Raw genomic sequence first — 25691 nt, 5'->3', positions numbered from 1 at the left:
GTGTGAGTGGGCTCTCCAGGTTTGACCTAGCTCACCGATCAGCATGGGTCATTACGGTGTCCTAGGCAGAGCGCAATGCCTTAAAGCAGGTACTGCGTCTAGATGGACACCAAAACTATCATGACCGTACTGTACCTAGAGTTGCAATAAAGGTTTGCTTGTGCAATGAACCAGTACGGTCACACAGGGCAAACCTTCATGATGATCAGGCACAGCTTGTGTGCAGAAGTACTAAACAGCCCCGCCCTCCTGTTTTGGCCAACTTTTGCATAGGCTAGCAAGGATTTCATTCATCTTTGAATGTGTTCTTAAAGCAAATGACTGCATAATAATTAAAGGACACCTATACAACTTTGACCTTGAAATTTTGTTACGATGTGACAGCTGTGGAGCAGTCTACAATGAATATACACCCGTAAGCACTTTTTGAAATGATGCTTTAATAGCAGATTTACTGGTGTTCGATGAATGGCTTTGCTGCCACCGCGGTTTCTCTCTCTTGTCTTGGCTACTCTCCCTTGCAGGTGCACTCTCCTCATCCTCGCATACTCTCACCAACTCCTTGCAGCGTAGCGAAAGCCGTGGTTCTTGCCAACCCACAAGAAAGGCTAGTCCATTGGCTGCCCTAAATTGCCCTTTGTGCGTTGTCGACTGAATAGAAGCCTCACAGAAGCACCAGTGGTACATAATGGGCGAGCAGCCCTCTGCTTTTAGAACACAGCCAGCTCTTGTTACGCTGGCGCTATATGCCTCGTGCACCGCCTATGGAGGCGCCTCTGAAAGCCACCTAGCGGACGCTTCCAACAGTACATGCGGGAGCAGTAGCAGACGACAACCCTTTGCAGCAAGGATGGCTGAAGTTCGCGGCTGCGATTTCTCCTTTGTTCGGGTGCCAGGCTGCTTCTTCTGCGGTGACTGCTGTAGGGAAGATGCTGACCTCTGTGCGAGCGGGTATGAACACGATGTTACCGGTGCTTGGGACAACATGGTCCACATATGTGCAAGGTGTGTCCCGCAGACAAACGCCATGAACCCCATTTACATGACGTGGAGCTCATGTACACTAGCCGATAAATTTTGTTGAGTGATGCGATCTCTCTATGGTTTTTTTTATTCTACCCTTGCCGCAATGCTGCTTCTGTACCTGAATAATAAGCACCTGTCGTTAGTGCAGACTTGTATCAAACAAATCCGCATGATGCAATCTCTGCATATGCCGTTGTGATTTCTCTGCCGATGAATACATGTGACATCGCCGAATAAGTGCAGTCGAAGTCGCCTCAAGAAGAGTAATTGCCAATTTATTGATGGAAACGCGTACACTAGCCAACGAAGTCGCCAAACACAACACGGGTTAATAAAGGCGCGTGTTAGTGCTGTACCACCGATGCGATTCTGCTGCATACGCCGATGAACTACCGTTCCCGCTGCAGTTTGTGCAATTTTAAATTCACACTGGGAAACGCTTGGAAACGTACAAAGCTAAAGACTGACTAACTTTTCAGTACTTCTTTATATTACTAGAGAGAGGTGCCACATGATATATTTAAAGGCAGAGCAGCGCCAGTCAAAGTAGATGAGCGCTGGCGGCAAGGCCCGGTTCAGTCGTCTGCAGCGTAAGTATAAGAAAGACTTCAGTTGAGTACAAAACTCACATGCAAGAAGGGACTACGTTGTGAAACAAACAAATCACTTGGCGTGTTAAATTTGCTCAGGCAGCATCGAGGTGTGATGACTTCCCAAACGGGACGCGAACTTTTCAGCGAGAAATGGAACAAAAATACCATATGCAGCAGCTATTAGCAATTCTCACCCTGAACTACCTATTTTCTAAACACATTTCCAAAAACGCAAACAATATCTAAGATGCCCTCGGGTGAAAAGAATAAAGCTGTTAAAGAAGCACTTCCTTGGTATCATTCCGATAAGACACAGCGTGATTTATACCCTTTACAAACAAGGCAGGGTGAAAACTTCGCAGCTCAAAAGAATCGACAAGAGTTACGCATGGAGCAACTAGCAACAGTTAAACATGTGCGAAGCCACGCATAAAAGAGATGTAAAAACATGAAGTGCGCGACAGCTGGTGCGAGGATTTACCGCGCCACATGAAACCAACAATTTCAGTTCTTGCAAACTTCAGTAGCTTTAACATACAATGCAATGCGCTCGTGCAGTCGTGCTGCCTAGCTAGCGCAACGCGGTAAAGAAGCGGAAAATGATATAAGCGGCAAACAGCATTCTGAACTTTAGCGAAATGCCTTTAAAGCTCGTGCTGCACTGCAGACGAACTTCGTTGCTCACGCGTCTATGATCGAGTGGAAAAAAACACTGACGAGACAAAGGAAAGGATGAGAACAAGAAATTTCCCTTCGAAGCGACGACCCATTTTTGCTACCGTTGCTCCCGCTGATGAGGCTTTGCCGGGAATGATTAGAACCGTATCGCCGGCACGTTTTCACCGGTATTTGAGCCCCCCACCCTGCAACAATTCTTCTTCGACATTCCCTGAAGCTTCGGCCACCCCACACGTGCGAATGGTGTTGCCTATCTTGCTCTGAAAATGTGAATAAGACAGAGAAGCACGATCAACGACACAACAAACTACGGCGTGCGCCAGGCTCCTCTCCCGCGTGTTCTGTGCAAGGCCGCCACCAGTGGCGCGTCCGTTGGCGTGCACGGCGCGTATTGTCCCTTGTGGACCGATTGACAGTTTTTACCCCGGTGACATCATGCACAGGACCCTACTGGCATCCCAACATGCAACCGCAACAAAGGGACTGGAAGAACTAGGAGAGGAGCACAAGATTGTTTTATGAATTTGAGGCTTACCTGTGATGCATAGAGCTGCCATATTCACCAAAGATGTTCATCGCAGTTTCTGCCCACAATGTGTGCGTTTATTTAAAAAGTGTTGGTGATGTCGGAGGTGGTTTAGGGGGCCTTTGAACAAAAAATAACGGTTACGGTTCCACCAAGTGATGGCCAGTTACAGATTGAAAAATGTGGGGGGCAGGCCTGACATCAGGCACTGAGGTTGATGTCGGCAGAAACCAGTGAAGGCCACAACAAGTGATCCCACTTTCAGAAGTTGCCAGACCACACCTCGAATAGTTGTGTAAACAACCATCGCACTAAGAAATGGATTCTTTCTTTCCACAGGTGAAGTAAGGTAGCCTTGTAAGCTGTAACCGCGCACAAGATCTGCCGAAGTCTCTCCAGAATACCTGCCACCAGGCAGACTTAGTATCACCCTTTGCTGTACTTTCTCTGCCCACATAGCACTTTTCGACATAATATAGTAACCGTGGCTCAATCAAAGAAAGAACAGTGGTCTTTCCGAGAACAGAGGACATGCGTTCACTCCTTACTTTGTGCTACGTTCTATTTCAATTCCTTTCAGATATCTTCTTCTGCAGGTGCCATCAAGTTGTATTGAACCAGCTAATACTACCTAAGGCCTTGCCATTTGTCACGATAGAGGTTCTTACAGTCACCTGCAGGGAGGAAAGCTGCACCATGGTACTGTTGGCTTGTGTGGCAGTTCTGGGAGGTGAAAGCTTTGGATACACATCAATGGTGGAGAGCTAGAGCAGATGAAAGACGTGCGGCAACTTATTTTTTGTCTGTCCGAATAGTTTAGTCTCGCCTAAATCGACGTGTAGGCACTGTTGGATCAAGACGGGAAGTGTCGGCATTTAGAATATGGCTCAGGCAAAAATGACCAATTGTCAACTGCTGTGTCCTTCTTCACCCTTCTTGTGCCGAAATCCACTTACTCCACTGTTTGCATTTCCATGGGTTCCTATAGTACCTACAGGCATTAGCTGAAGCTTAAGTTTGTATCAATTTTTACCTGTTTGTTTCCTGCTGCCGCTTCCATTGATTATACTGACAGCAGATAGCAAAGCGCAAGTTGTTTTTCTATCTTGCCTGCAGGAAAGCCCTGGAGCAAGGATGAGCTTCGGATCAAAAGCAACTCGGACCTTCACAAGCTTTGGTGTGTGGCCTTGCGAGCAGTCTAGTTCTTATTCCTTTTTCTCATTTACTGTATAATAGGACTTTATTAATTTACGCACCATGAACCAGTTATGTGTTGTGGTAGTAAAAAAAAATGCCGAGGCGAGCAAGAAATTCTTAATAATAATTACCACATTTGCTTAACGTGTTGCTCACAAGGACAGTTGATGCTTTTCGATCTGCTAGTGAAAACCGGAGACTTTTTTTTTTACAATTGCTGTTATTTTGTGTGTAGCATGAAAACTCCACCATTTCATTTTCACGTGTGTTTGGGGAGCGTCGAGACAATGTAGCAAATTCAGTACTATTTATGTGCTGCTCAGAATTCACGCATTTGGTAGGCTTGAAGCGTAGCAAATATATTTTTTTGTTTGAATAATGTTGGGCTGCAAATTTAGCAGAGGGTGTAGGAAGAATTGGTGGGCGTGGTGCAGAAGGAGACAATTTTCACTACACCCTTGGAGGAGGGCATTGGTTTAGGTTTAAGGGCCTCCTTACAGGCTTGGGCATTGCAGAGAAGCAGGTCTGGTGAGGAGATAGCTTGGTGACGACCATGTCTACAAAATAATGTACCAATGTAAGCCACAAAAAGGGCTGAAAATCCAAATGGGATTCTCTGTGCCCTCATTCTCGGAGCAGCCAGTTTCACTGTAGCAGACGCCCAAGTGTCGTCTACAACATCATGGGTCCTGCCTGCGGTGCACCATTAAGCGAGTAGCAGACACAAACAACACAGGAATTTCCATGAAATGCGCAGCATGTAAAAACACCACCAGAAATTTCCTTCACTTAGTGAAAAGAAAGAAAGAAAAAAGGGGACTTGCAAGCCCGTGAAAACCATTACATCTTTTTCCGCAGAAGCTGCTAGTGACTTGCCTGGTGTTTCTTTTTCCTTCAGAGCCTCCTGTGTGAATGTTATGGTAACAAAGTTTTGCCTGGCTGGGGGGGTGCAGCATGTGTTTAACTTCTTATCACCGAAATTTGTTTGCAAATGAATATATGAACTATAGTTGTATTGAGTCTTGCTTTGAGGACGTCCAAGAATGCTCTTGCAAGGAAATCTTAACTCGCAGTGAAACTCTGGGTTTGCTAAGGAAAGCCGACAACAGGCATTGAGTGCAAGAAAGTGTGTTCGAACCTTCATCTCCATCCAATGTGTTTTGACTTGTGAAGCAGCACATTTTATGCACATGCACGTTTTATCACTTGCTAAAACAGTCAGTATTGTAGAGAGGAACCTTGCAGTGTGTGTGCTTGAGTAGTAGAGGTAGGTATGTGGGCTTTTCAGACCAGTTCAGTCCCATAAGGAAACGTGTGTGTGGAACTTTGATTTCGAAACAGCAGATGGTGATGCTCTGATTAGATGTTTTCAAACAACTGCACATGTCAGAGTGCAGCTTTCTCTCTTTGAAGTGTCTTATCAATCACTGCTTAGTGAAATCGCGACAGCTGGTTGCAGGAGGCTAGAGATCAGCTTAGCCTGCTGAATCAAACCACTGAAAAATCGCTGGCCTTTTTTACAGTTATTTTGTGTGTGTTTGTGTGTGTGTGGGGGGGGGAGCTCTAAGTAATTTGGGCTGTGCGTTGAGAAAAGAAAAAGCGCAAAACAGTTAGTTTTCAGTATGTTGCAGCACCTCTCAAGAGTTACGGTTTTGTTCAACACTTTCAGGGTTATCAGAACCCCCAGTTATTAAAAGTGAAATCCAGTTTGCAGAAGTTAGCCACAGGTATGATGAACACTTTGTTTATCATCGGTGTACTATAGTGCTCAGTATGAGCTGCAACACGTGAACTATGGAGAAAAAAAAAGCGGAGGAGGTGTCGCCATTTGAGCCATGTGCATGCCGCCTGCTTTCCGTCGTCTGCTTTCTTCACTTAGTGATAATACGCTGGCCCGCTAAGCGGCTATCGCTCCATTGTGGATTAAAAGAACAAAAGAATAGGAATAGTTACGAAGCTAGGGCAGCGTGCACCATGACGAAGCACACTGTGCTAAGGGCTAAAGACTTGCGGGCTGCTCTGCGGGCCACTGTATTATTAATTCACAAAGAAAGCAGACAGCTTAAAGCATCATGGGGGCATGCACATTTCTGGAATGGCAAAACCCTCTCTGCTTTTTTCTTGAGAGCGTAGCTGTGGCCACAACTCGCATATTGAAACTCATATTGAGCATAATATAGTATATCGTAAAAACAATGCTATTGGACCTTGCCAAAATGTTTTTGGGGAAGGTGTTCTTTCTCTGAGAAATAATGTTTAACGTCATTTCTACAATTAGCATTTTTGCATGCAGTAGACAGACCAAGTTATGACAGCTAAAGTTAAGAGAAGGAGCGATTTCTTGATATAATAATAATAATAATAATAATAATAAGAGTTGATGATTACAAACCAAGGAGGCTTTTCAGTTTCTTAATATGAAGTGCCTGGCGAGCCAAGCATAGCGTGTAGGAACATATTGGGTATCTCAGTAAAGCCATTTAAGTGTGATTTTAAAATGGTTTTTTTTTTTAGATCGAAGTATGATTTCTTCATAGCCCTGGTGTAAGTGGTGGTGGACGGCAGAGGATGGGTGCATTGTAGCAAGTAAGGGGCTAGTTAATTAAAGCACCTTACTTTCTAACTATTAGATGTGATGTACCGGCGAAGAAGGAGACAGGAGGGCATGATGGATTCTGGAAAACTTATTGGATGATAAAAAGTCGATTCATCTGGAAAAATATGAAGGAAGATATCAAGAACTACGTGAAAACCTGTTACCAGTGCCAAATTAACAAGGCCAAGTATCGTCCAAGAGGGAATCAAATGGTCATCACTAATCATTCCCAAGTACCATTTGAAGTAATTCATCTAGATTTTGCCGAAATAAAAAAGCGAGGAGAGGGAGTCAGTAAGACTCGAGCATTCCTTGTCGCAATAGATGAATGCACACGCATGGCAGCTGCAAAGCCAGGAAAGGAAGACGCCAATTCTATTTTGACGTTACTGGAGCGGAATATGTTCAAGAACACCAAGGTAGTGGTCTCCGACAACGGGCCAGCTTTCCACAGTAAGAAGCTTCAAGAATGGGCCCATGATAGAGGAATTTCCCTGAGATTTGCCACACCCTACCATCCAGAAGGAAATGGCCTAGCTGAGAGGCTCATTCGGGATTTGAAAACATTAATCGCAATTTACCATAATTTCCATGGAGGATGTAAGTGTGCCTTGCAAGCAGCAGTCAGGCACCACAATCATTCTCATACCATGGGATTAGGATGCACGCCTAACTTTGCTGCATCAGGCGAAGTAACTTGGCTACTGGCAGACTACGATCTTGGAATCGTTGGGAAAGTAGATCTGCAGGAAAGGCGCAAGACAGAAGAGGAGCTTGCACGCTACAGATCAACCATGAAGAGACACTTCGATCTGCAACATAGCTCGAAGATGCCTGTAATAGAGCCTGGAGATACAGTTTTAGTCCGGAGGAGTTTAGATGGACCGAAGTCCAGATTTTCTGGGCCCTACACAGTGATAAAGACCATCAAGCAACAAGGAATTTTGAAATCGCTACAGTATTTGGGACCGGAAGGAAAAACTGAAATAGCAACAGTGGGAAATGTCATACCCTATCATCCCAGGAGGGATGAAAACCGAAGTCCGGGAGGATGTGATGTTCTGGCAAAGAAGAAGACAGAAGAGACAAGAACAGGAGGGGAAGAGGAAGAGAAAGAAGTGATCAAGATGGATACCTGTAAATAAATGAGTTTATTTTAACTCGTACTTTATATTAGACAGCTCATCGTAATAGAAAAATTAAAACGTGCTGTCTCTACATGTAAAGTCAGCTTCAAGATACTGAAAATTTTCCTAGCAGTTGTAGCACGATGAATTAGGACTCTATGTGCACACAAAACTGAAACTTTGGGGCTGAGGAGTGTGCACAGCTGTGCTCTCGGCAGATGTATTTCAGTGATGCCAATCAGTGATGGAAAGCCAGCATGTGTGGGCAGCATGTGCAAGGCACAGCTCAAATGATTCCTCATCGAAAGCATGGAGCAGTGTTGCTCGGTCACGGTGCACGGATGCGTTGATTGTCGATGCACTAGGCAGTATATCGCAGAACTGTCACCAGCTGGATGTGAAATAACACTGCAAGCAAGGGGGCATTGTGCAATAAGAATAAAAGAGAAAAAGACAAGTTGGCTATTTGCGAGTCTTAGAAGTTGGTGCTGTTTTGGAAGAAGTAATATCTGTTCTGTGCATCTGTTGAGCATTCACATGGCTACAACAATGACAGGCCAAGTTCTGATTACTAAAACAAATTGATATGGTCATTACTTTTGTTGCTGTGAATAGAAACACCAGTTAAGCTGCACATTTGTAACCAGCTCAATGTTCGTTTCAGTGTGTGCTATTCCTTCCTGCATTTAAGAGGGCCTTTAATTGCTTTTTGACAACTGAATCTATGCTTCCAGAAAGACAACAATGTTCTTCAGTAATCAGTGAGGGGCTTGAAACTGATGTCCTGATGTGCAAGAACATCAATCCTCAATGAGGAGTTAGAGAAATTGCAGCTTCTTTAGAACACACTCCTTCCACAAAGAACAAGCATTGCTTCTTTCAAAATAGCACCACCCTTGGAAACTTGCAAATGATCAGCACAACCATTCAAAGTGTTAGCTCTTCTTGGCTTATTGCTCAGTTTTGTGTCGTTGGGGCCGTCTGCAGTGAGAGTCACATGTGAGAGAGGCGAAAGACGCCCCAAGAGACCAATGAGATAGGAATGTTCGGTGATGTGACGCAAAGTTCGGCTACCCGTAACACCACCAGATGGTGTTGCCCTCTATGCATCTAGGGTGGTGAAACCTACTGATTGCAGTAACAGTAGTATCATGGGAGTTTTGTTGTGTCATGGTCATGGTGTTGAGAGTGCTGGCGACTGTATAATGATGACAGCATGACACTGAATGAATGCATGACAATATGATGGTGATGGCATGATCACGATTGAATGACAACAGCATGGTTATAATGGAATGACGAAGAAAGAATGATGTCAGTGGAACAACAAAGGTGTGACGACGACATGACAACAATGGCATGATGACGGCAGCATGTTCACAATTTAATGGTAACATGATTACAATGGGATGGCGATTCTGAAATAACAATCGTACGACAAGAGCATGACGAGAATTGGTTGTGACACTGGAGTGACGATGACGGCTTGAGGAGAGCCAGATGATGAAGCTGGAATGATGGTGGAATGAACACAATGACATCATGATGTTGGTATGACAAGCAAGGCGAGGACTGTATGATGATGATGATGGCATGAAAACGGTGGCTGTGCCTTGCTTGGCATGCTCCTGCATGCCAGGGTGTGCCAGTGTATGCTTAGAAAGTCGGCAATCACTCGAGCATTGGAGAGGAGCATAGTAGTTTAAATGAGGACGCTGTAAAACATCCTGTACACTGAAATGTCACGGAGGAAGCAGGACCTTCAGACCTGAAGTGATAGAGCGAGCTCCAGACTGGGAGAAAAAATGCCTAGCCCTCACCGTAACTAATGCTTAAACAATCGTGTTACAAACTTATAACCATTGTGTCGGAACAAAATGTTTTTCATTCAGGTTTAAGTTTCATTCCACTCAAAAAAAGTTCCGTTTCGGTTCTGTTTCGGAGTGAGTGAGTGAAAACTTTATTGTAAATGTCCGGCGATTTGGGCGGGATGGGGCCATAAGCACCCCAGCATAGGTGACTGCCTCGAGTCCTTAAACTCGGGGGGCTTCCTCAGCGTGCCGGACGGCCCACAGTTGATCAGCGAGGTCGTGGCTGTGCAGGGCCGCCTCCCAATGCGCCCCTCGGTTCGAGGCTGCCATGTCTACCCCATTCGTTGGGGACTCCTGCTGCTTGCTACCAATGCATGCCCACAGCATGTGCTGCAGCGTAGCTCTGGCTCCGCATGGTTTACAATCGTTGGACGAATAATTGTCGGGCTAGCAGAGGTGAAGGATCACCAGGTTCGGATATGTGTGTGTCTGCAATTGCCTCCAGGCAACCACCTGTTTCTTGTTTAGTTTGGCATGCGTTGGTGGGTATTTACATCAGTTCAATCTGTAGTGTTGCATGATGTCTCTGAAAGTGGTCATGCGATCCCCCCACGTCCACTCCCGCATCGCTCTCGCGGCGGGTGAGACGTCGGGATTACCGGCGGGCGCCGCGGCTCGGCATCTAAGTTCTCGGGCCGCGGCATGGGCCGTCTTGTTTCCCCGGAGCGGAGGGTCCATGTGGGCGGGGGTCCATACGAGGAAACTCGTTCTTGCGGCAAATATTGCCATGTTGAATTTGGAGAATGCGGGCCGCTTCCCGGGAGATTGTGTTTCACTGTCGGCGAGTCGCTTATTATCACCTCAGCGTCTGTGGTGGCTACCGCGAGGGCTATCGTAGTGCTCGCGACGCAAGTTCCGCTGTGGTTCGTGATTGCGACTGTGAAACCGCGTCGCTGCTCGTAACAGGTCGCACCTACGTAAATGGTTTCTTTGCTGCTGCCGTATTTCTTTTGGAAGTTTCGCGCGCGCCTGTTGCGCCGGCCGACGTGATGCGTAGGGTGCATATTCTTGGGCAACAGCGAAATGATGATGCGCTCGCGAATCGGTGTGAGTATCGCGACCTTTTCTCCCTGCTGCGGGTGGTAGCTGATGTCCAGCGTCTCGAGGATGTGTCGTCCGGTACTGTTTTTTGCCAAAGGCTCGTACTGCGCGACATTGTGCGCTTCTATTATCTCATCTAGGGTATTGTGTAAACCCAGTTCGAGAAATTTATCTGTGCTGGTATTGACCGGCAATCATATGGCATTTTTGTACGCCTTGCGGACGAGGCGGTCTAGTTTCGTTCGTTCGGCCACCTGCCACTTGAGGTAGGAGGCGACGTACTTTATGTGACTGGTTATGAAAGCCTGTACCAGGCAGATCGTATTGCTTTCTTTCATTCCACTATGTCTGTTTGTGATATGTTTCAGTAACCGGATCATTTCATCGACCGCATGCTCTAGTCTACATACCGTTCCGCCGTTGTGGCCGTTGGCCGACAGGTGCAAGCCCAGTACCGTAATGTTGTGAACATGCGGGAACAAAAAAGAAATATCTGTAGTGGTTCACAACATTTTCGAAGCAAAGTAACGATAAAAGCGTAGTCTTTATTTTTCTCACTAAGTGAATTCTGAGATCATGCTCATTGCATTGAGTCAAGGCACTGAGCATGATCTCAGAAGCAGCACGTTGTTGAGTGTTCTCGCCAAAATGCGAGACCACTGCTCTTATAAAACGAACTTAAATGAACAGTAATTAGTGATAAAACTTCGGTAACAACAGCATTGTACTTGTAGAAAATGAAATAAGCTCTTCAGCATGCTGGCCCTTGGTTTTGCTATGATGCTGATCTGCTAGTTCACCGAGTGGCAGGCTTAGATTAGTGGAGCACTCGACTGCCTATCGCTCACACTATCCCTGCCCGAGGTGCGAGCTAATGCTGACATTGCCTGACATTGGTTGTTTTGGATTTCTGAATTTCGCCTTGAACTGAAAACTGATTAAAAAAATATGTCGGTTTCACTCCAAAGCAAAATAATATTTCCCTTACGCTTTCGTTCCTGTAAAAAAATATATATATATTTTTGTTTCTTATTTTCATTTCGTTCCGACACACTGCTTATAACCGTCCAGTCAGTTTTTAGACTTTGTTCTTATTGAGCACCACCCGCACACTAGTTCTGCATTCATATCTACTACGGGACATTGCTGTGGCTGGGCAACACAGCTTCATACTGTCGGTGACTAATCACTTGAGCTGTGTCATGTAGATAGCCGCCATTTCTGTTGGCTTTCCGCCGCTTCCAGTTTTCAAGATATATAGTCGAACCTACTTACAATGCTATTTGATAGCTATTAAAATTCCATTGTTATAACTGGGTTGCATGAAAAAAAATCAACGTAGGGGGATGGCAGAACTGTTGCGAGAAAGCTATAATGGCGAGGAGGCCAGTGCCTCTCCTCACCGCCTTCTTCCATTCGGCTGCTGGTTGTGTTCGCTTGTTTAATTAATTAACTTTGCTTCCTACGTGCTCCGATCATATGTAGCAAGCCGCAGCTGTCAGCGTTAAGAATGGCGTGGCTATAACAACTGTAAAGAGGGTTCAAGGGCAGCAAGCAATATGTGAGCTCCGCTGAGGCATCGCTTTGGTGGCCCCAAAAGGGGCCTTTTAAAGAATGCAAGAGGGTTGCCACAGCATCCTGTTAGCTTGAGAAATAAAAAAAAACAACACTGGAGTGAGATCACCACAAGCATCTCACCACGTACATACTTTTCACTGGCTTACACGAGCAAACCTCATGTCCGTCAGCCTTGCTTGCTTTACACGGAGCTAGCTGACATCCTCTTCCAAGGCATCCAGTTCTCCACGTAGGGCAGCGCAAGGTTCCTCATGAAAAGAAGCCCTGGAGGGACTGAGTCATCTGCTGGGCCTCCTGTGAGGACAGCTCTGTTGACGCAGCCTGCCCTACCACGTCATCGTTGTCGCCGTCACTGTCCGATGAAAGTGCGCTTGTGACAATCGCCTCATCAATTGGAAGCACTTCGTATCCAAATCTATAGCAGTGCATTTTCTTTTCACCAGCAACATCGTGCATTGCCAATGATCAGCGCAGATCAGCTATCTTCCATTTCAACAGCGAGTCAAACAAGGCTGAGAAACCATGTGGCCAGGAAGGACTTTGACGCAGCCAACAAAGATGAGCGCGAACAACTTAATCAGTCGGCAGAACTGCACAGAATAAGCGGCCTGTAAGCAATCTGGGAGCAGCACAGCTGGCACTTCCATTCATGTTTTGGACGGTGGCGTGGCTTAGAGCTATGGGCGCAGCCCATTTGTGCTTGGAGGGGTGGAAGGGCGATGAGAGGGAGGCGGACAAGGCTGGTGATGTGGAGAAGGCTGGAAAATGAGCACACGGCAGCTGTTGGGACGGCAGGCCATCGTGCAGCGGCTACAATTCCTTTTTTTTTTTTCAGAGATTTCGCATTTCATTACCGTTCATCACAGACACCCAGTAGCCAGACTTCATCGTTATAACCAATAAGGCAGCATGGGGGCATTGTAGTAAGCGGGTTATTTCACCGTAGAGAACGTACGAAAAGTCGATGGTGCAGTGGCCTCTCATTGTTAGAACCAATATATTGTTTAAACTGGTACTGTTATAAGTGTGTTAGACCGTAAATGCTTATGTGACGTGTATGGACAGCTCACTTCAATTTTCCCATTGCAATGAGCTGTCTAAGTATAACAGTGAAATGGGTAATTAAGTGCTGTTAGGTAATTAGCACCTTAATTGCCATGCCTTGCTTGTCCTCTGATACCACTTACACCAGGGCTCTGAAGGAATCACACTTCTATAATGGAACAACTAGCTTAAATAATACCTATAGTGTTTGCTGATATACCTGGTATGACAAATGACGGTATGGCACCCGGTAAACAGTTTGCACTGGATTGCTCCGGGCATTTGTGAAAGTACTATCAACAAGCTGTGTGTGTGCATAAGTGTTGTGTGCACTGCGTCTGGTGTGTCATCTGCATATTGAAGACCATGTCATTAATTGGAAAAGGCATGGAAGTCATTTCTGCATAAAGGATGTCCCTAATACTAGCCACTCATGGTTAATTGTATCGCCATCCTTGTGAACTGCACACAAGTTAGTTGTCCAAGGATAAGATCAAAATAGAGTGGCTTCTTTTTCTAAAAGTGTGTGTTCTTCCTTTTGCAGCAAGCCAGGCTAGCTTTATAGCAGACAAACCATTGAAAAGTGTGTCCTTTGTGCTTGTATAGTGTATCACTAGTGCCTTCACAATCGCCCACTGCTGATACAGCTCCGAGTACAAGCTGTGCACTTGTGTGTTTCTAAATTTGGGCCACCCTGTCCTTAGATTTCGCTGGTTTGTTGTGTCCTCGAACAGCTGGCCATAATTCCATTCATTTTGTGCACGATGATGACCCTACTTGTACGGATCCCTTGAAACAAAGCTTTTAAATAGTCAGTGTGGCTACCCTTTGTACAAGTGTTTTCTCAGCAACTTAAGCACTCTTCTGTTTCATACTGCACTATGTCCGCTACGAAGAAATGAAATGGCAGCACCAATGCAGAATACTTCTTGTTTATTGTGATAGCAATTATATATGGATACTTCAGGTGCGCCAGCACCGTCAGAACCACAGTTGCCGTCATCACCCCCACCGTTCAATGTCGTGCTGTGACGTTACTGACATGCATGCATGGCTCGCACGTGGAAGGTCCCAAGGACTCCAGCCATGTGCAGTGCTTTAGGCTGCAAGAGGGACAAATGCAAGTTGACTTGCTCTGCCAAATCGGCTCTACTGGAGCCAGGGCAACGTTCTGGCTTCTGCTGCTGGCGCACGTGCTCCACACACATGCACACGTTAGCTTTCCTGATGAGCAGCTGTGTGCAGGCCACACTGTGGTGCAACCACTTGTCTGAGCGGAATGGACAGTAAAAATGTCAAGCTAGATCTATCTGACTCTTTCTTTGGACAACGATGAACGCCTGTGGTTTTCCTGCAGCCTCATCTCGTGCACCGTCAATACGTGGTGCCTGCAACGTCGTTGGCAGTGGTCCGTCATCATGCTACCATTCTGAGACGCCAAACCTTGCTATTGCTTTCAGTGCTTCAACTTCAGGAAAAACTGCCAATTTTTTTTGTCGTTTCTTCACAAGGACGAAGATGTCAGTGGCGCAGTTTTGTTTCATACTAACGGTAGAAAGGATGAGTGGTTCGCAAAATTTTGACGGTAGGTAGTCACTCTGGGGTGACATTGTTCAGTTTGTTTGTCATTGTTCATTGTTTTGTGTTTTTTTTTTCTTTTGTGGCCCTCTGTAGGTACATTTTGCTCAAAGAGAAGAACATGCTGCTCACCATGGAGGAGGCAGCGAAGCGTGAAGTGGAGCTCTTCCCAAATCCTGAGCGTATTGACAAGGTAAATCTTGACATGTCAGCATGCTGTGCCTGTCTATATATATATATATATATATACATACTTCTTGCACTTGAAGAGACTGTGTGACCTCGAAGAATTGAGCATGGAAGTGATGGCGTTATATGAGTATATACAAGACCTCATATTAAGAGACAGTTCAGTTTCACAGCCCGAGTCCTCTTAGTGGTGTAACCTTCCTTCGTGTAATTGTCGCATACTTGGCTATCACTAATACTGCATCGCCTTTCCGGCGAAACTGCAACCTCTCTCTCTCTTTTTTTTTTCTGTGAGTCCGAGTATAAGTGCTGCTGCGCATGACTGCTGTCAATTCAGATTTTGGGTGAATCCGGCTTGGCCTCATTTCGGTGACTGAGTAAATTATACAGTGTTCTCCAACTATCATGCACCAAGTTTAAAAAAAGAGCAGTTGCGTTACTTGAAGAAAACTTAGTGCATATTGTTTCCAGTATAGTGGAGTAGCCACCAGTAATTATTTTGTTACTGAGATTTAAGTTGGTAATTGCAATTAATTATCTCACTCAAGAAGTACTGTCCTAACTTTCAAAATGTCAATGAGCCATTTGTAGGTGCCCCCAAATGACATCTAATGGTGTTTTCAGCAACGTACTAATGGCGTACAATTTTTGCCGACTGGCAAAAAAACCTCATGATGTATGAAAAATACCATGTGAGTGCGCTCCCACCCGCATCATAACGCAGCGCCCTCAAATAAGCTGATTGAAAGCAACTGCATCGCCTGCTGCAAACCCGAAGAGACAGCGCATCACCTTGATAACGGTACGGAAGGAGTACCAACAGCAGGTTTCGTGGCTTCACTGCTATTTCTTCCTCTCATTTCCACGTCACACTGATTATCCATCTCTCAAGGCCGACTGATGACATTGATAACAAAAGCCCTTTGATAACGCGGCCGAAGCGCCGCTCTGACCGTGCACGAAATGCGAAAAGCAATGTAATAGGCATAGAATGTTTCAAAATGCCAGCTTTGCTAGCACCGCATCAAAAGAGTGCTCGCGAAGCTCCATTTCATGCCAGAAACTTGCTTCAGACCAAAGCCAAATTAAAGTGACCGTTTTATTTTCATGAAAGTGTATATGTGCTGCAAAAACAGGTTTGTCTACAGAAAAAAAAGAAGAGAAATAAACAGATCGGGAAGCGACCAACGTGTAGAGAAAAGGCAAAACCGATGCATTCAAGAAAGTAAGTATGCCACTTCTAAATGAGCCGAATTGGCAATCAAGATGTCTCCGCATGCACGCATGCACCATCAGATTTCAGTGTGCCCTTATTATCTATGAATGCGTAAGCTCCGTTGAACACCAGCCTAGAGGATGTGTTCGAATATGTCTCCTTTTGCAGCTACGCAGTATGATCTCCATTTTATCACATCTTCAGTGACTTTCTTGATGACTGATGCCGGAATTCTACGGCAGACATCCGTTATCCTTGCCTTGAACTAATCTGACATCCGTCTCGATCATGTAAGCACGATCTTTCACATAAACCCAAAGAAAGAATTCGAGTGCAGAGAGGTCAGGTGACCTAGCCGGCCAATTTACAGGCCGTGCCTTCCAGTCTATTGGGCATGAAAAGTCGCATTTAGCCAGTTTTGTGCTCGGCTGCTGCTGTGTGCGGGTGCCCCATGTTGCTGATGCCACAGAAGTGGAAGACGTGACAGCGGGACTTCGCTGAGAAACTCATCCACCACTCCTTCAAGGATTTCACACACGTAACGCTGTCCAGTCAGTGTGTGATCGAAGAAGATGGGACCAATTATAGCACCGGCGTAAATCCCGACCCACACATTGAGTGACCACTGGTACTGGTGCCGATTACACTTTAGCCAGTGTAGATTGGAGTCCCTCCAATAGTGTGCATTATGGAAATTTACCTGGGCGTTTCTGCAAAAGTTAGCTTCATCTGTGCACATGATGTTGCTCAAAATATCCAGTTACTCATCGGTTTTTGTGAGGACCAAATTGGAAAAATCTAGATGATTGTACAGGTCCCTATCTTCCAAGCAGTGGTGCTGGTTAAGGTGGTACGGGTGAAAGGCCGTCATTTAGAATCCTCCAAACTGATGACTTGGAAATTGGTACCTGGGTGACCACGTCCCGCACGCTAGCATGAGGTCTTGATGCCATAAATGCTTGAAGATCCATGTGTAGGCTAGGACTCAAAGATGGAGTCCTGTGCCGCTGTTTCTTGAAGCTGCTGGTTTGTCTAAGGTTTTAATGATTTCTGATGATAGTCAATGCGTTTGGTCTACCGACCCGCCGTGGTTGCTCAGTGGTTATGGTGTTGGGCTGCTGAGCACGAGGTCGCAGGATCGAATCCCGGCCACAGCGGCCGCATTTCGATGGGGGCGAAATGCGAAAACACCCGTGTACTTAGATTTAGGTGCACGTTAAAGAACCCCAGGTGGTCGAAATTTCCAGAGTCCTCCACTATGGTGTGCCTCATAATCAGAAAGTGGTTTTGGCACGTTAAACCCCATAATTTAATTTAAATTTGGTCTACCGCCACACTTTCATGACTGATATATATATTTGCGGCCTTCTTCTTGTTGCCATTTGTAGATCCCAAGGCAAGGATCATGTTTACCTTCTGCTCATTAGAGAAACACATGGCGAATGAGACAAAACAAACTGTACCTTTAAACCTTTGCACTGAAGTTGTCAATTTGCTCTTGTGGCAATAGATCTGTGGCAAAAAAAAAGAGAAAAAATCCGTGCACTTTATCTACGCTAAAACAAACCTATCACAACTTGTTTCCAACTAACACGAAACACGGCTTGTACTTTGGCTGGGGTGTGGCAGATAAGGCACCAGCTCGATCACAATGTTTTTATTTCCTTTATTTCATTCTGGATCACTCGGAGGGAGCCCGTTTGAGGGTGCTGCATTATGATCCAGGTGGGAGCACAGTGACGTGGTATTCTCCATATTTCGCGGGGTTTATTTATCAGTCAGGAAAAACAATTAGCATGTCGCTGAAAATACCACAGTTAGATGTCCCTTGGCTGTGCCTTCAAATGCCTCACTGACACTTTGATAATTAAGATAGTATGTTTCAAGTTAGATCATTAATTACAATTACCTAATTAAATATTGGTAACGTGAAAATTACTGGCAGCTACTCCACTGTAAACAATACGCGCTAAGTTTTCTTCAAGTAACGCATTGCTTTTTTTAAAAATCTTGGTGCATGATAGTTAATTTGGACACCCTGTATATATTTATGACCTTTGCATGCAACTGACGATGTTTCCATCCCTAATAAACGTAAATTATTAGAAATGTCTTGTTTTTTCATGAGTCATTAGCATTGCTTACTGGAAAGAGAAGCAATACTGAGACACACAACATTCACGTGCATTTCACACACCATTGATAAAAGACTGCCAAAGGGGTCACTGAAGTCTATAGGTTTTTTTCATGGTCAAAAAAGCATGCGAAGCAATTTGAAGGTGTGGTGAACATAAAGCAACATATTCATTCTCTAGGCATAGGCTATCCATACCTTTAGAAAAATTTTTTATTTGGCTACCTCCATCTCTTTCATCTCCATCAGTACAGAACGCTTACATAAATAACATGGAAAATATCTACAGGGATCCAACGGCTACCTTAATTCTACACAAGAAAAGTAGGAAGATACCTATAAAGAAAGGGGTCAGACAGGGAGACAATCTCTCTAATGCTATTCACTGCGTGCTTGGAAGAAGTATTCAAGCTATTAAACTGGGAAGGCTATAGGAGTAAGAATCGACGGAGAATATCTCAGCAACCTTCGGTTTGCCGATGACATTGTTCTATTCAGCAACAATGCAGACTAGTTATAACAAATGATTGAGGACCTTAACAGAGAGAGTGTAAGAGTGGGGTTGAAGATTAATATGCAGAAGACAAAGATAATGATAAATAGCCGGGCAAAGGAACAAAGAGTTCAGGATCGCCAGTCGGCCTCTAGATTGTGTGAAGGAGTATGTTTAGCTAGGTCAATTAATCACGGTGAACCCTGATCATGAGAAGGAAATTCACAGAAGAATAAAAATGGGTTGGATCACATACGGCAGACATTGCCAGCGCCTGACTGGAAGCTTACCATTATCATTGAAAAGGAAGGTGTACAATCGGTGCACTTTACCGGTGCTGACATATGGGGCCGAGGCTTGGAGACTGACAAAGAAGCTTGAGAACAAATTAAGGACTGAGCAAAGAGCAATGGAATGAAGATTGCTAGGCATAACGTTAAGAGACAGAAAGAGAGTGGTTTGGATCAGAGAGCAAACGAGTATAGACGGTATTCTAATTGACATCAAGAAAAAAAGAATGGAGCTGGGCAGGTCATGTAATGCGCCGGTTAGATAACCGTTCGACAATTAGGGTTACAGAATGGGTACGAAGAGAAGGGAAACACAATCAAGGACAACAGAAGACTAGCTGGAGCGATGAAATTAGGGAATTCATGGGCACTAGTTGGAATCAGTTGGTGTAGGACAGGGGTAATTGGAGATCCCAGGGAGAGGCCTTCGTCCTGCAGTGGACATAAAACAGGCTGATGATGATGATGATGATGATCTCTTTCGAATATATAATAAAGTTTGTCCTGTGTGTATATCTTAATATATTGTGTATGTGCATGGTGTTTACAGTGGAAACTTAAGACAATGTTGAAGTGAGGAAATACAGATGAGGCAGCCACCGCTGGTGCTTCTAATGTGGTTTTCCTTCTATTGCCAGAATTTGCAGAAATAAAGCGATAATATGAATTAAAAGCTGTGCACGTCTGTGTCAACAATGATGCAGTAAGCTATTAAAATTTCAAGTGAAAAAGTCAAGGAAAGTCAAAAGAAACCTCAAATGATGTGGGTGACAAAGCTATGGTAATGGCACTTTACGTGTGTGTGTGCGTGTGTGTGTGTGGGGGGGGTGGGGCGCTTTGGCATCGCCTGGGGGAGGCTGAGCCCCTCCGGAAAACTCCGGAGGGCGCTCTGGCCTTGGAGCCCCTGTCCTTGGCGCCTCTGGCTGCTGCAAATGCAGTAAATGTGTTTTACAGTCTTAATACCCACAAATAATATATTTAGCAAGCAGAAGTTCAAGAAAGAGCATTAAAAATAATAACAGGTGTATTTCATGTAGAATTATTTCAGCTTACTATGGGTACTTCAAAAATGCATCTTCCAAGTGCAGCCATAACTACTAACATTGTGAGAGAGAGTGCACATTCTACGGCCGAATGAGTTGTGAGAACGCTCTGCACCTTTAATGGCATTAAGCTTTAATGCCGTTCGGTATGTCTGTGTGGCACAGTGTGAATGGCGCTAAACTTAAATAAACTTAGCTGCTCGTAACTGCACTCATGCAAGCTAAATTCAAGAGGTTTTTGTTGGCAGAACTTCAATTTTGGCTTCCATAGCTTTGGCACTGTTTACTTTAAAGTGAATTCTTGTCTCCAAGAAGTGTTCCAGAACCCCCTTTAATAATGTAAATAACGGCTATGGAAGTTGTTGCGGTTTCTACTGATGACCACTGATTGCACATTAGTTTATTTCTCGCAGAGTGCATACTTTGTTCTGTGTACATGAATAGGTCCAATGAAGAGAGCGTTTAGGTTCTCCGATTCTTAATGCTCTAGAACATTGCGACTTATTGCACTGCTATGGTACAGCTCTGTAGTAGCACTAAAATTTGGCGGTAACTTGAGTTGCTACACTCCATGCCGTTCCTTTCACCTGCATGTAATTAAGTTGTAGGAAGAGTGTCTACACTAGTGAAAAAAAAAAAAAAAAATCTGCGCACATATCTCTTCTGTATGCTTTATGTATTACAGTGCAACCTAAATATAACAAACCCGGATAAAGTGAATTGTGATCTGTGTAAAAAATGTGAAACTTGCTGGCCAGTACTTATGCAAAGTGACTTCCCCATAACAAACTGGACGTTGGATGTATCAAACACATGGCCGCTACTGCCAGAATGCCATCAAGCCAGCAAATGCGAGGAGCTGCCTTGCCCGATGCTTCAGGACACATATTCTACAGTGGATATGCTGTGCCGGCACTGTGCTGACGTTTGGGGCAAGTGCGCCAGAGCAGGCGTACGGCAACTCACGAATTGAGAATGTCGTTCTTTGTGAGGCTGACAAAGTGTTCTAGGCACAGGCAAAAATTATTGCCCACTGCCGTAGCCACATTTTAAATAAATAGTAGGGATGTGCGGAATTCCAAATAGTTGATTTTGAATGAAATACTGAATAAAAAAATAAAGCTGAATATCAAACATTAAAAACACTTTCACAAAATTTAATGCTTACAAATTTTGGGCAAGAAAATACAGTGCTGCGTATGCTCGGTAGTCTCCTAGCACTGCATAACAAGTATCTAGTAAGCTATCAGTAACATAGGTCGATAGAAATAAAGACATACAGCAGAGACTACTCTTATAAAAGGGAACACCAGATTAGCATGACGGCACTGATTACAGCTAAGTTCTAGTATATGGAGGTCTGGAAAATATCTTTTTACGAGTATAATTTCTGTTAAATAGAACCAAGTGCTTTCTTTCCTGTGAAACTAATGAATTAGTGCTGCTCTTTTGTAACTTAATACCAGTGAGGTTCTCAGTTTAATAGTGGACCTGGGTTTTGTGGCAATCTTTCGTTTATTGCACAGAAAGATTTGCTTTCCAGTTTTTCTCCAAAATGCAGAAGGGCTATCCCAAATTTGCAGCGGGTGGGCTATCGTAAGTCCAATCTACCCGACAGATGAAAGGACTGCGCATCATGTGACTCGCGTTACCGACGTGGACAGTGAAGAGCAGACACCGTCCACTCCATTTCGTTGTCAGGTTTGGTGTGATTTACCACCTGCCAAAGAATCTACAATATGCTAGGTCATGGCAAGTTCGTGATATACCTGTCAATGGCTAATGAGCCCAGTCTTCACACTTTATGAAATACGAGCTGCTTATGTTGGCATTTTCTCTGTTCATGTCGCGTTATCATTACGATCGGTCTTGTCGACTTGGACGTACCTTGTACGAACAGAGGAGACCCCAGCCGACGCGGTGCCATTCTGTGAATTGCAGCGTTTGGGCGCAGTGTGTGTGATCCAAGCATAGGGTTGATGTCGAGGAGTGCTTACAGTGACGAAGCCCGCTACCATGTCAACCGGAGCAGCCCATCCACTGCGCACTCTGTGGTGCTTTTGTGCCAAAAACGAAGTAAAATGCTTGCCTAGTGTTAGGAATGGCCTGCCGAGGTGCCGACATGCAAAGTTTCTCAGCCAGCTGCAGCAGCAGGGTTGGCGTTTCCTAGGAACCGACCGTCCTTCTCCAGCCAAACGGCGTGACTAGGTCTACTGTGCCGACTTGCTTTGAAAGGATGACAGGGCGTTGTTCCGCAGCCTCTTGGCATCACGATGTCTGCTGCGGCGACCATCTGTGTGAGGAGGACAATATGCCAAGTCAGCAACTCTTCGTCGCCGAAATGCCGAGACGAAGTCGACGAACCAGGCTTTGTTAGTGAACTCGCCACCACCAACCCGGTCTTTCAGGAGCGAGGGAGTTCCTGAGGGAATGTATTTGGCGGCACCATCCCACACGCCTTTCAAGACGCAAGACAATAGAGAACCGGCGGCGGCCATTGTGCGAGGTCCGCTCAGGGATTAAGAGGCGTCTGCTCTGGGCAAACACGTGTTAGCGAGAACACGCTCTCCTCGGCGTAGAAGTGAAAGCTGTGCGGAATGTGTGTGTGTAATCTTCCTCCAAAAAGGCGGGTCAACTACGATGACGTTGGACGCTACGAATTGGCGATGAACTGCCGTTTTCCCTCACCTAGGGATCTAGGGAGGACGGAGCGTTTATAAGCAGCTGTTGTCGGCTGCTAGAGTTTGCTCTGTGATCCTGCTCGACAAGCAGTGTGTTTGGAGCTTTGTGCTTGCATGCGGTATGCTTCGTCTTGCATGCCCCATTTGGGAGTCACGCTAGTATGTCGAATGTATCCCTTGTTCTAATGTAAATATATGTAAATAAATCCTGTACGCCTAGTTCCTCCCAAGTTCCTCCCTATGACCTACAACTCCTACATTAGGCAGCGTCGAGCATGAGGGGCTCTGCGGCGCACGCAACATGTGGCACTGTGTCGTCATCATCATGATTGTCATAATCATCATCATCAGCCTATTTTATGTCCACTGCAAGACGAAGACCTCTCCGTGTGATCTCCAATTACCCATGTCCTGCACCAACCGATTCCAACTAGCACCTGCAAATTTCCTAATTTCATCGCCCCACCTAGTCTTCTGCCATCCTTGACTGTGCTTTCCTTCTCTAGGCACCCATTCTGTAACCCTAATGGTTCACCGGTTATCTAACCTATGCATTACTTGAGCTACCCAGCTCCATTTTTTTTCTCTTAATGTCAATTAGAATATCGGCTATACCCATTTGTTCTCTGATACAAACCGCTCTCTTGCTGTGTCTTAATGTTATGCCTAGCATTCTTCATTCCATTGCTCTTTGCTCAGTCCTTAACTTGTTTTCGAGCTTCTTTGTCAGTCTCTAAGTTTCTGCCCCATATGTCAGCACCGGTAAAACGCACTTATTGTACACCTTCCTTTTGAATGGTAATGGTAAGCTTCCAGTCAGGAGCTGACAATGTCTGCCATATGCGCTCTAATCCATTTTTATTCTTCTGTGAATTTCCTTCTCACGATCAGGGTTCCCTGTGAGTAATCAATCTAGGTAAACGTACTCCTTCACAGACTCCAGAGGCTGACTGGCGATCCTGAACTCTTGTTCCCTTGCCCAGCTATTCGTTATATCTTTCTCTTCTGCATATTAAGTTTCAACCACACTCTTACACTCTCTCTCTGTTAAGGTCCTCAGCCGTTTGTTGTAACTCATCTCCAGTGCTACTGAACAGGACAATGTCATCTGCAAGCCAAAGGTCGCTCAGATATTCGCTGTTGAGCCTTACTCCTAAGCCTTCCCAGTTTAATAGCTTGAATACTTCTCACAAGCACGCAGTAAATAGCATTGGAGAGTAGATCTCTACAACGAATACTATATCGAATGTTTGAGAAACTGAATAGTAGATATTCAGTTTGCCAATGGAATTATTCGAATGTTCTCTATTCAGCTTGATTTGGTGATATCCAACATTCACACACCCCTAACAAATAGATTCTTTCCTTACTTCTTTCCTCAATGCGACATAAGAAATCTGTATATAATGACGCATCACAAAAGTTTTAAGTTCATTATAGGCTAGTTTAGGTACATACAATTGCGTGATAGATTGAACTGTTTTTAGCATGTTAGCTTGTTCGTTATAACCATGTTCGACTGCATTTGTTCTGTAGAGATGCAGAATCGTTACGGAATCCAGATCACTTTTGTGCAATAATGGTTGAAAAACAAGAAATGATGGGAATGTGCGAGGAATGTATGCATGTAGGGTAATAACGTGGACTGTCACATTTGTTGACGTGAGGTGCAGTGAGGAAGGACTCGAAGATGATAGTCTGACAAGTTGCACCGGTGGACATATAATTAACAACACTGCACTGATGCAAAGCTTCAAACTTAGCACGAATTAAGGCTGTCTTTTAATGCAGCATGTGATACGATAATGCAGCACTCTGCACAGTTCCATACCTCACCCACTAGCGCGCGAAGTCCGGCCGTCGTGACATATGGTCCAACTGAGTTCGCTCACATGTGGTTGTACAGTACTTGTCGCTGGCCCGATGTATGTGGCGGAGATGGCTTGGGTCGCATAGGTAGTGACGGTGACACGGCGATAAGCCGCTGGCGTAGTGGCTCAGGATCCCTAGTAGTGCCGGAACTCCGAGAGCACAGGAACCCTGACAGCACTGGAACTGGCCAGGCACAGGGCACGGCAGAACCTTGCCTCGATGGCCCGTCACGAGGCTGCCCAGCGGTACATCCCGAGTAGCCCTCTCGGGACTCATTGTTCGAACCTCCTTGGCTCGTTCAATCCATGCCTGCAGCTTCCCGCTCGCTGGTCTTCCGCTTCTTCCTTCTCTTTCACCAACCCTCGAGCGTGTCTCTTATTTTCCTGTGTTGTGCCGCGTCTTCCATCGTTGTCTTTCACCACAATGCAGTCAGAATTCTCTTTTTTTGTGATGTATTGCAGGTGAAGGAGAGCATGGACAACCTGGAGGAGGTGGTGCGCGAGCGCAACGAGGCGTACTACCTGCTTGAGACGGGCGAGTCAGGGGAACAGCCGTGGACACCCAAGGAGAACATTTATGGCTTCGTCTGCAAGTGAGCCACTGTTCTGTGCCATCCTGTTGCCATTTATCTTTATTCTGAGCAGGGACTGGCATTTATGGTTTCGTTTTTCTCTATGCTGGCTGTTGCATGGCACTAACTACGCTTACATGGATGGGGAATTAGTTGACATCTAATACAGTAGCACCTCATTGATACATTCCTGTTACGTATGTTTTCCCGGTGCCAACGTTCGCAATAGAGAACAGAAAAAATGACCCGATCGAGTTACACTCATTTTATACTGGTTAATATGTTCCCAGAACACACAATTTTTCGGCACCAACGTTCAGTATGTCACCAAACTGTGATCGTATGAT

At 45.2% G+C, this 25691-nt stretch overlaps 1 protein-coding gene across 1 annotated transcript in view; it reads left to right on the top strand.

Annotated features, from left to right (window-relative positions):
* Nucleotides 1–25691, top strand: part of mRpL47 (mitochondrial ribosomal protein L47) — a 45300-nt gene that overhangs the window by 7944 nt on the left and 11665 nt on the right. Inside the window, exons 3-5 of the mRNA XM_050173147.3 lie at nt 3940–4000; nt 14952–15048; nt 25235–25365. Of these exons, the coding sequence (XP_050029104.2) occupies nt 3940–4000; nt 14952–15048; nt 25235–25365 (289 nt within the window). The remainder of the gene's footprint in view (nt 1–3939; nt 4001–14951; nt 15049–25234; nt 25366–25691) is intronic.

This window comes from Dermacentor andersoni, chromosome 3 (assembly GCF_023375885.2).
Source record: "Dermacentor andersoni chromosome 3, qqDerAnde1_hic_scaffold, whole genome shotgun sequence".
NCBI classification, from domain to species: Eukaryota; Metazoa; Arthropoda; class Arachnida; order Ixodida; family Ixodidae; genus Dermacentor; species Dermacentor andersoni.
Note: the sequence above shows the minus strand (reverse complement) of the source record. Positions and strands in the feature narration are given on the sequence as shown.